Consider the following 11,483-nt stretch of genomic DNA (forward strand, 5'->3'; position numbering starts at 1 on the left):
AAAATTTATATATATATATATTTACAGTATGTATATATATATATATATATATATATATATATATATATATATATATATATATATAAATGAAGAATAACAGCAATTAAACACCAGAAAAAGTTTCAAGGAAAGTAAGTGGAGCAGCACAGTAGTGAGATGGTAGTACCTCTCCACAAGGGGGACAGAGTTCCAGTCCTGGGTCCTATCTGTAGGTGCAGTTTGCATGTTCTTTCTGTGTCTGTGTGCGTTTCCACCTGATGCACTGGTTTCCTCCCACAGTCCAATGACATACAGGTTAGGTGAACTAAATTAGCCTGTGTGTGTGTGTGTGTGTGTTCAACCTGCTGTGGCCTGGCACCCCATCCAGTGGTTGATTGTTCCTGCCTGCACCTGTTGCTTGCTGGCGTAATTTCCAACTGTCTTGTTACCCCCTCCTTGGATAAGTGGGTATAGAAAACGAATGGATGGACAAGTAAGGTAAGAACGTCTTTCAGGTTCATCACCAAATCTAGGGGCCTGTCTGTTTGCACACACTGGGCCAACGTTGCCCTGTTGGTTGCCCACAGAGTGCCAATATGCTTGCCCAAACTAGCCTACACTGGCCCAATATCAGTTTGATTGCTGGGTAGAGCCCTATGTATCACATTCCTACTAAGACAATTCTCGCCATGTAGATTTAAATGATACAATGAGTGGAAACAGGCGAAATGACAAATAACTTAAATGAAATGAATAAAAGCAAGAAAATCAGCCCCCGAAGAAATACGACTGGCACGTCAGCCCGCACCCCGCATCGACTCGTCTGATGGAATGAACGAGAATGAAATAACTGAAAAACAGTAATCTGTGATCTGTGATCAACGCAAAACGGATAATAATATTAATCACACGTTCCAGACGAGGTTTCACTCAAACAAAGGTTAAAAATACCAAACATTTAGCACGGCGGCGAGATTGTTACCGCTCGCTGTCCGTGTCGTGTCCTCTCCTTATTTCCGCTTGCCGCGCTGTTTTTCTCAGCTGTTGCGTTTATCTTCCCGCAAGTCAAAACGTGTAGATCGTACAAAGAGCGAGAGGATGGCACCCTGCCCGGATTGGGTCATTAGGTGCAAAACTAACGGGGTGTGTTCCGAGTCAGCGCAATTTTGAAGAGGGGTGCGCGGGAGCCGCAGATGGAGGGATTGTAATGTTCACTTCGGAATGCACGGGTAACGATTCTTTAAATTACAATTACTAAGAGCGTAAATATAAAACACATCATCACAAACGGTTACGTGGAAACCAGATTTTAATGCAACACTTGAGAGAATACATAATACATGTTAGATAAATTTGAATATATACATTTGTTTTGTAAATAAATTAAGTACTTGTTGAATTTATAATTAGTCATTCCACATAATTAATTGTAATGGTTTATAAAGCTATATGATGTGTACGTTGTAACAGCTGAGGTTGACACGGAATAGCCAATCAAATGGGACCGCTGCCGTTAATCGAATGGGCACTGCGGGGCGCCACACTTCCGGGCTCCACGGGTGTCCGCTCTATATCACTTACTTGGCATGGTTAGCGGCAGATTAAAAATTTACAAAGACATTACAAAGTCAATTTTTTTTTTTTATCCGCTTTTCCAGCAACGACTCGTGAGAAGTCCCAACACAAGGCCGAACGATCGTCCATCTGACAGAACACTCGAGCGTAGCGGGGCGCCAGTTTCACGTTACACGGATGTCCCATTAAAGTGGAAGAAATCCGGAGAAGACCGAGGGAACACGGAGAGAGTCTGAAAACGACGGACACACACCGTGCCCGACCGGCATTCGAGCCCATGTTGTTGGACTGGAACCTGTACGATTTCTGATGAGGTTGATTTTATTTCGTTTAAATTTAAGAAAATAATCAAAATTTAATAAACTCATAATAAAATAACTGCAAAGCAATACAGCGAGTAAGCATCTCCTTGATATTTTAATGATCATATTAGAAAGAAAGAACTATTCGCGTCCCTCTTTTTTGAGTTATTAAAATACAATTACACATAAACCACATTTTGTTCGGTTATTTGCCTCTGGCAAGTACAAGTAGTTGTAGAGTTGAGTAAGCGCTGCGATGTTTGCGTTCCGTTTATGGCAAAACATTTTGTCTAAAACAAGAAGATGGTTATTAAAGCATATTTTGTGAAAGAATCGTTGATTAAATTAGTACCGGCCTGTTCCTAGATTTTAATACATAATAATTCTTGTAAGACGCCAGGTTGTTAGGCCTATAAACTTTTTTTTAATACTTTGCGTTTTCACTGAAGAAAAAACATTAGTATTTACCTTACATTAATTATCAGTGCCATAAAGTAAATTAAAGCTTTATTATATCATTTTTATTTATAACAGGAAGTGTACACAAAAGAAAAAAATGTCGATGCTGACATATCTCCACAGTATACTTTCAGTGCTATTTCAGATTATTTATTTCAGATAATTCTAAATTTTGCCCTTGAGACAAACAAAGTGCTATCTACCTATCTAATTGTATAGTGTAGAATATCAGTGGCTTTAATTTTCCGCTGTTTATTTTGTGCACACAAAACAAACATCCGCACATTGTGGCACGCGTTGGCATTGTGCCCAGCGAACGCTGGGGGAGGACACTCAAATCAACAAAATAGTTTTATGTGTAGTGTATTTATTTATTATATCTATAATCTACTATATAATGCATTTTACATCTATCTATCTATCTATCTATCTATCTATCTATCTATCTATGTCTTTCGTTATCTATCAGTTCGTAATATAGTCCGTCCTATTTCTATATCTGCACAAGACAGTGTCTTGTCTATCTTTTATATAATACCGTTCATATCTATTATATAGTTATTTCTTGAGTTTATGAGCAGAGTAGGAGTGTACTGCAGTAATGAAGCAGGAGGGGTAAACTGTTCTTGATTAATTAAACTGTGGTAAGATCTGTGATGGGACTTTTTTTTATAGAATTTATTTGAAGACATAAATATATAGAAAAATATATTTTACTTTTCTAAAATATATTTGTCATATGTTAAATGCACTTTTTTCTTATTATTTGATGGGATGAAGAATCCTGGCGCCCTGTCCGGGGTTTGTTTCCTGCCTTGCGCCCTGTGTTGGCTGGGATTGGCTCCAGCAGACCCCCGTGACCCAGCAGTTAGGATATAACGGGTTAGATAATGGATGGATGGATGAAGAATAAAAGGATTTATCTATAATTTAGTACCTTATCTATTTTCTTAAGACCCACATTCTGTAATAAAGTAACAAATATATCGAATTAGTCGTAATAGGATTTGCAATGGTCGGCACAAATACGTTTACGTGTTGTTTGAGTTATATTTATTCTCACATTTGTATGTTCTCTGTATCCAAGCACTTTTGCAATTATAGCACAGTAACTTTAACAAAAAAGATTGCTGGTAAACCGCTAGGATGTTCAACAGGATTACTGTAAACACCATATTTAGATGGTCCTTGACGATGCTGACATACTCGGCTTTAACAAAATTCGAAAGTCGCGTTTCTGACAGGAACGCAGGGTCACGTAACAGTTTTTGGTGGATAAACTGCTGAAAAAAGCCCAACTCCGCGTTCTCGATATGCGACTCTTTTAAAGTTTAAACTTAGTGTAACGAAAGCAAAATAAATAATAAAGATGGACACATCGAAAATATATATTAATATCACTGTGTGTATCTTTCAATTTTTTTTTGCTATTTTTTTTTTTATTTATTTAATATGCACTTCGAACTCACCAGTCCATTTTTTCAGCTTTAAGCTCGCAGTCCCCCTAACAGAAGCCCACCCAGACAGCAGCGGGTGTGACGCTCAAGCCAATCTGAATTGATCGGCGGAGGGTTGGTTGAAGATTTCTTCATGACCACGATGGCTTTGGCAGTATGTGGCTTTTATTTTCCGCTGTTTGTTATTTTATGTACACAAAAACACGCTTCAAAACATTGCGGCACGCGTTGAACTTGTGCCCCCAACGAACGCTGCGGGACACTCAGATCGACGAATTAAAAGTTCCCTGCCACGTCTATTATTATTTTTATTTTTTCAGTTTTGCCTCTGGTAAAAGTCTAAAGTTTTTTTATTGCATTTAGAGTGTAATAACACCAATTGAATGCTACAGCTGCAGCGTTATAGAACATATAAAATAATGGAACCTCATGAATTCACAGTCATTTGGACAGGGCAGAGCACACCAAGAAAGCCGTAAGAACCACATTAGGATACGAGAGATTTTAAAGCCAAACATGAATTCGTCTTTTCAATGTTAATAACGTTTGTTCTAAAAGTTTTGGTATCGCCAGACCTCTGAAACGCCATGGCTTGCTAACAAGATTTCTGATTTTGTTTTCGGAAATTGTGCACCACAATCTTCCCAAAAAATTTTACCGAGCGGACTAAAACAAGCCTTAGAAGCACCTCCATTGTCTGCGAGGCCTGTTACATTACAACGTTTATATAACCACATGGAGCCCGGAGGTTAGGTACTAGTGGGTACAATTGTTTAATGGAGTTAAACGTGATATCGTAATGTTCTTTCGATTTCGTACGCGAGAACAAAATGCTTTTCTACTTCACTACATTTTTCTTGCTGCCATCCCTTTATGTGAGATCACGTCAATTAACGTAATTATCATTATTCTGTAGCTGTTTCTGATGATGATCTCTATTGTGAATACTCTAAATCTATTTTGGATGTATATAATCCAGGCGCGTACTCTGGTTCCATATAACTGTTTAAATGTAACCACGTTTATTTAGTGGTTTCATTCGTCCGGTCTCACATCTATCAATGGTCTCAAAGCCCGTGTTACTTTATAAGGTCGTGTGGAGTATCAGCTGATAGCACCGGACATCAGACACGCAGGGCTCAAAACTAAAGGTGTCAAAGCGGTTCTTCAGGGCGGTGCCAAAGGGAAGCCATTTTTGATTCCCAAAAGAAACATCCACATGAAGATTATTTAGATCCGTCACATTTTTACATAAATAACGATAAGCATACTGTATATGTGAAATACCAATGGGTTCCTGGTTTTAAGAGAATTCCAGAGAACTCAGGCCGAGTTCAGATCGCCTGGATGTGTCAGTGGCCCGACTATGCATTCAAGATTTCTGTTTTGTCCTTTTCAAAGAACCGAAATTCAGTTTCGTTTTTGAAGAACTCTTCCCATTATAAGCAGGAGTTCATATCATGATGTTTTAATAAAGTTTATTGATTATTTCAGGGGAAACGGAGGAACAATTGGTGGAAAAAAGTGTAGAAGGAAAAAAAAGAGAAGTAGCTCAGTGCTGTATCTAACCGTTGTGTTATAAAAAGACAAGTAGTCCACAAATTGGGGTGAACATCTCTGTGTGTCTTCCCACACATCAAGAACTGGTCTGCGCTACCGTGATCACCCGCAAGCCAAGAAAAACCGACGCCAAATTTCTGGTAAGCAGAATAGCGGACTCTCCGCAGCCGCTCGTACACCCTAATGAACTTGCTCTTTGTGAAGCAATGGCGATAGGAGGAACCCCGCAGCCCATTTTAGAACTAGCAGTGTTTGTGGCCGGGACGCCAGCTCACGGCGGTGCTCGTGCCGGCACACGTTTAGCGGAGAGCTAAATAACGATAAATCACCTCATCACTTAGAGTTTAGAGCTCATTAATCAATCCACTGGCCTAAAGGAGTGTGTTACAAAGGAGGCGTTTTGAGTGATATATATATATATATATATATATATATATATATATATATATATATATATATAGGCTATATATGTATTTTGTATTATACATTGGACGTAGGCCTACTCCGACGTTTGATTTATGTGTTATCAGTGTAGACATTGTAAAAGCACTGAGTAACATGGCGGGCAATCAACTTATAAAAGAAATACGAAAAAACTCCTTAATTCTTCATTTATTCACTTTCAATTGCGTAAACCCTTTTCATTTAATTTACAGCTTGTTGGTGACTTGTTTTACTTTATGTATTTACTATATATCATGTCAATTCTTTAAAACCTTTTTTTTTTTTTTACTGATTTTTGTACCTTTCTAAACAAACACAGCTGCAGACACCGTGGGTACGTCGATCTCGAGCGGCCATTCGCCTGCAGTAATCGGCGTGCGTCACCCACAATTATTCCAAAAGGACCGAGAAATCAAAGCAACTTGAAGAGCTGCAGCTTTTTTCCCGTCTAGTTTGAGTGATTTGAGGAAAGTCACCCAAAGTTCTGTGATGAAATCGGGTAAAGTGTGTCTACGAATTATTTTTTTTTTCAAGATCTGTAACAAACGACACAGCTCAGCACACATAAGAATGATAATGACGCTGGGCTCTTTGACATCTTCATTTGTAGTTGTCTTCAGTACAAATGTAAATCGGATTTATACTTAGCAGGAACATATGCACCATTAGAAAAGTTCAGGCCATTGCATGATAGACACGCCAAAGTTTACTCGAAACATGACGTTAACGGGGCTTATAGGCAGACGTCTGCTTTTACGAACCACCTCACACTGGGAAATTCGGAGATCATCTTTAGAATAATTTTAATGGAACATTATTTAAAAGCACTCATACATGACAGGAAAAACGTCGCTCTTTTTTGCGTAAAGCATTCAGAAAGTAGCCATGCAAAAATGAAAGAATCTACTTGGGTATGAGGTGCTTCACAAGGCCCGAAACTTTACTTAGTCCTGCGAGACCATCACTTCCGGCACTCGATAGGGTTGGCATTGAACTTTCTTCACTATAGGAGCTCATCAGGGGTCTCGCACCGTCGCCCCAAACGTAGATTTAATGACTGATTACATAATATGAGGAGCATTACCTGGTGCGATGTCCCCACACCTCCATAAGGACAAAAAACTGGAACTGATGTCACTTTAGTTCATGTCGCTGAATGCTGTTTAATTTGTATTAGTTTATATCGTGTCACACAGAACAGAACTGTGAAGAATCTCTATATTGCTGCTGTTGTTAAATTTCAGGTATCCTGTGTACATTTATAGACAGACAGATGGGAAAGACACCATATTACAGACAGCATGTTATTTGAACGCAGGGGAAGTTTTACTTTTTATAGAAGCTCAATAAATAAATACATATTATTAAATGAGGACAAACAACAAACCCCCTCAATACACACCAGAATAACTAAAAGGAGAAACACCAAACAGAAGGAAAGACATCTGACTTAGCTAAAGATGAAAAGAGCAAACACATTTAACAATCATGTTGATAATAAACCTAATAAACTTTTTCCCTGCCTGTTTAAACAAATTCGTGTCTTTATGTGTACTTGTTGAGTAATTAGTAATTTCTAAACGTTTGCTTCTATAAATACTTTAAAGGCCCTTTACTGGGTTATGTGGTTCCATTACTGAATATAAAACCATTCAGTTCTGGGCTGTCTGCATATGAAAACAATTCTTGGGGCTCTGAAAGGTTTTCTAACATATGAAGATAATAATACGAATAATAAAATGAATAACATAAATCTTCAATATACAGGCTGTCTAGCAGGATAGGAACAGATCAAGAAAACCCGAGCTTAGCCGGTGTTATTGTAAGTCCTTTTAAAATCATGAACCCACTGGGATTTCACAGATTTGCTCTGTTTTTGCACCTGTTACACATCACAACAAGTAAAAGTTCCTTCTCGAACCTTCACACTGATGGTTCTTTTGGGAAGCAAAAATGGGTCCTTATGCATGGCATCACTCCGAAGGACCACTTTGGCACATTTATTTTTAAGAGTAAAGTAAATGAGAACTTGTCACAGCGCTGTGCGCCGGCACTCAGTGAAGGGCGCTATATACAAAAATAAACAGCATTGAATGAATAAACCTATAATTACACAACGAAATCGTTAATGTTAATATAAAAGGGTATTATTTTGAAAAAAAAAATTCCAGATATAAATTTGGGTTACTTTAACACTACAAGAGTGACTGGTTGTGCTATAGTTATGCAGTAATCGATTCCTGTAGCACTGATAGTAAATAATGCTAGATTATTCTAAATTGGTTAATTTCTCTCTACTATCAATCGTGGTCTATAAAAACTTTCTGATTTATGCTACAATAATAATAATAATAACGTATTTCTCTCTGTCACAAATACGTATCCACGTTTTTCGAATTTCTCCAAATGGATCCCCCGGCAGGTCATCTGAGTGGCCGTGTCACCCAAGTGATGGCGGTGACTTTACCTGTCACGATTGCAGCGACTCAGTCATTTTAGGTCACACTGCTGCATATACCTATATATATACACATATGCACATTTTTTATTTCCACTAAATCTTGCAAGAAAGTCGATTTGAGCCACATTTAATCCAAACTTGTTTTGAAAACTGTTGTTCCTTAATTACATTTTATTCGGTTGTGTGGTTCCACGTGTCTCCACTGTCTAACAATGAAACATTGCCTTCTGTTAAGAGTCTTCATACATGTGAAATGGGTTCTTTGGACTTTAAAATGGTTCCTATGACCAAAACAGAAATCTTGACTGTTCTGCAGGCAAGATATTAAGAGACAAAGAAAACCTGAACTTACCTTGCGTTACTCTCCTGTTAAAATCATGACCCTTTCTGAATGTTATAAATCTAGTGCCATCTCTTCAAGGTTTTTTATAGATCTAAAGGTTCTTACTGGAACCTTCATGTGGAAAATGGTTCCCCTATGGCATCGCACAGAAGACTCACTCTGGCACTTTTATTTTTAAGAGTGGAGATCCTGTTTGGCAAACCAGCTTTGCTTATTTCGGTACAGATAGTTCGTGTTTAAACAAGGAATTAAAAGTCCTCAACCCCTCGTTTTCAGCTTGAAGACTGCGCGGCCCTGCCTGCCTAAGGTGACAGTAATATCCGTCTTTCCTTAACGACGGCCGCGAGGGGACTGGGCGCGTGTCTCTGGAAGCACTCGAGGTATGGCAGACCTGAAGACCCCAGTGGTGCGCCTACCGCCCTGTGTTTTTCACTTACCGGCGATTCATTAATCATTACAATAAATAAAAATATATATATATGCTCTATTATATGCCCTGCTCACATTTAAGACATCACTCAAGTCCAAACTTCACTTTCTCAGTTTTGGACGCACTGTTTTAAGGTCTACAATTTATGTTTCCACATAAATCATTTTAAAGATAACTTTCCTACTGAAACATTAAATTTTACACATTGGTGATTTTGCTGTGCAGATATTCACAGCGCTTTGCTTGCTCTCTTGAGCTCAAAACATTTCATCCGCTGCTATTAAAACGTGACCTTCAGTCGTATATTGTGCCTAACAGTTACAGGCATTCTGGGTTTATCGTGCCTTTTAAAAGATTAGCTAACGCTGGGTACCTTGTGATATTCATCCTATTCAATTCGCACCTCAGACTTGGAAAATACGAGAAGAATTTCAACAAAAAAAAAAAAACAAACAAGTTTATTAACAGAAAAAATATACAACTGCTATGCATAGAAATTGGTCCGCACCTTCATTTCTTTAACAGATTCAAATAAACATTAATAACCTGAAACATTTTGTATAAAGCTGATGCTTAAATGGTAAAGATGTAATAACATTTTACATTTTATTTACAAACGAAAATTAGGTAAACGAACACGAGGCAAACTTCGCCCATGTCATAATAAAAATATAAAAACACTGCTTTCTTAAATAAAAAAATATCCACATTTAATGCGGATTTATTCCTGACGTGTTTATAAAAAAAAACAAAACATTTGCATCAAAACAATCAGTACACATTTGTAGCAGTTTTTTAACAATTAACATCCTATTTTGGGGGCATTTTTTACTAGATTTTGATTAAACGATCCTTCACTTTATTTAGCGTTTGTTTTTTGTTTTTTTTATGAAAACATGACTTACTGAACCAGAACACTACAGCTCTCCTCCAGTGGCTGTCCACGAAGCCCTGACATTGTGTGCACACATTCTGTTTGTCGTCCACAACGAGCTGCTAACAAACAATTACCACACCTGCGTCCAGTACACAATGAGAACAACCAGACATCGGTGCAGAAAAGCCAAGCAAGTTTCAAGATTGATCCATGTTGTCCTTTCCTCTTCCACGGCTCCATTACTACTTTGGGACCCATTCGCGTGTATTCCCGTCTTTGATCTTGCCCACCTTCCTCTGCGGTGGAAAGGCTAGCTATAAACCGCATTGGTCCTATCGGAATTACCTGAATTCAGTTGATCCAGAAACGTCCAAATAAAATATGTACACGTCTGTTCTTCAACATCACGCATGGCATTTTAAGTTCTGACAGGCAGGTCCCTTTCTGAGGCCATGGCTGCCTCCTAGTTTGGTTCTCCGTTCCCGCTCAGTCCCAGTAATGCATCACTGGCATGTCCGGCTGTCTGGAGCAGGGTAGCTGGTAAGTGGTGGCCGCCGCGGTGGGACCCCCTGGGCTGATCGGCTGGCTCATAGCCGGGTACGGACTCCCAGTTGCCGGGACTAGCAGGCCCTGATGTCGGTGGTAGGCGCCGTAGGAAGTGTGCAGAGGATGTCCGGTGTATCCGTTCATTGGGACGGGACTTGCGCTGGCGCCGCTACTGCTCTGTTGGCTTTGCTGATATCCCAAAGGGGAAGCCGACTGTCCTAAAGACCAAGTGTTGCTCACGAAGGGCGACTGCAGGTATTTAGAACCCTGATGGAAGCAGTAAGGGTCAGCATAGTTGAGACAGGGGCTGCCTGACAGATATGGAGAGGAGGGTGGCCGGTAGGGTCTCTTGACTCTCCGGCGTCGCCGGTAGTTGCCTTTATCGAACATGTCCTCGAAGGCAGGGTCCAGCGTCCAGAAGTTTCCCTTCCGCTCTCCCCCGCCTTCTCGGGGTACTTTGACAAAGCATTCGTTCAAGCTCAGGTTGTGCCGTATACTGTTCTGCCAGCCTTTCTTGTTTTTCTCGTAGTAAGGGAACTTGGCGATGATGTACTGATAAATCCCGTTCAGCGTGAGTTTCTTCTCCTCGCTGTCCCTGATCGCCATAGCTATCAAAGCCACGTAAGAATAAGGGGGCTTCTGATTCGGGTCCACCTTGTCTACACACTCTTCCATCGCCCGGTCTGTACCGCCTCGGGTAGCTTCTTTAGATGCTCCTAGCATATCCACCCGGGGGTCGACGTAAGGCTCCATTTTTTCCGAAATAAAACTTTTCTTGCTTTAAGGAGACGTTGAGCTTCCCTAAAAAGCCGTCGCACTCGTCTCTTGGCAATTTTGAACTTGCAGTTTGATCGCACACCTCAACCCCACCCACATAGTCTCATAGGTTGACGCGGGGTGGGCTTAAGAGGCAGGTTCTCTGTTCACCGGGTCACGGCAACCACTTTGTTTGGTGTAATCCAGAGGTCAGGAACTGTAATTTACCTCAGGACTGCAGTTCGTGTTTAACTATTCGCGCTCACAAAAAGATACATTGTAGCGCATTCGTCA

At 39.8% G+C, this 11,483-nt stretch overlaps 1 protein-coding gene across 1 annotated transcript; it reads right to left on the minus strand.

Moving 5' to 3' along the window:
- Positions 1–9,449: 9,449 nt before the first annotated feature.
- foxl2l (forkhead box L2-like) lies at positions 9,450–11,277 on the minus strand. The gene has a single exon (XM_039755514.1). It carries the CDS (start codon positions 11,184–11,186, stop codon positions 10,374–10,376), a length of 813 nt encoding a protein of 270 aa, XP_039611448.1. The 5' UTR covers positions 11,187–11,277; the 3' UTR covers positions 9,450–10,373.
- Positions 11,278–11,483: the final 206 nt, after the last annotated feature.

The sequence above is a fragment of the Polypterus senegalus genome, chromosome 6, assembly GCF_016835505.1.
Source record: "Polypterus senegalus isolate Bchr_013 chromosome 6, ASM1683550v1, whole genome shotgun sequence".
NCBI classification, from domain to species: Eukaryota; Metazoa; Chordata; class Cladistia; order Polypteriformes; family Polypteridae; genus Polypterus; species Polypterus senegalus.

Excerpts from the sequence above, each read along its gene's own strand:
- foxl2l (XM_039755514.1), bottom strand. The coding sequence starts at position 11,186 with ATGGAGCCTTACGTCGACCCCCGGGTGGATATGCTAGGAGCATCTAAA.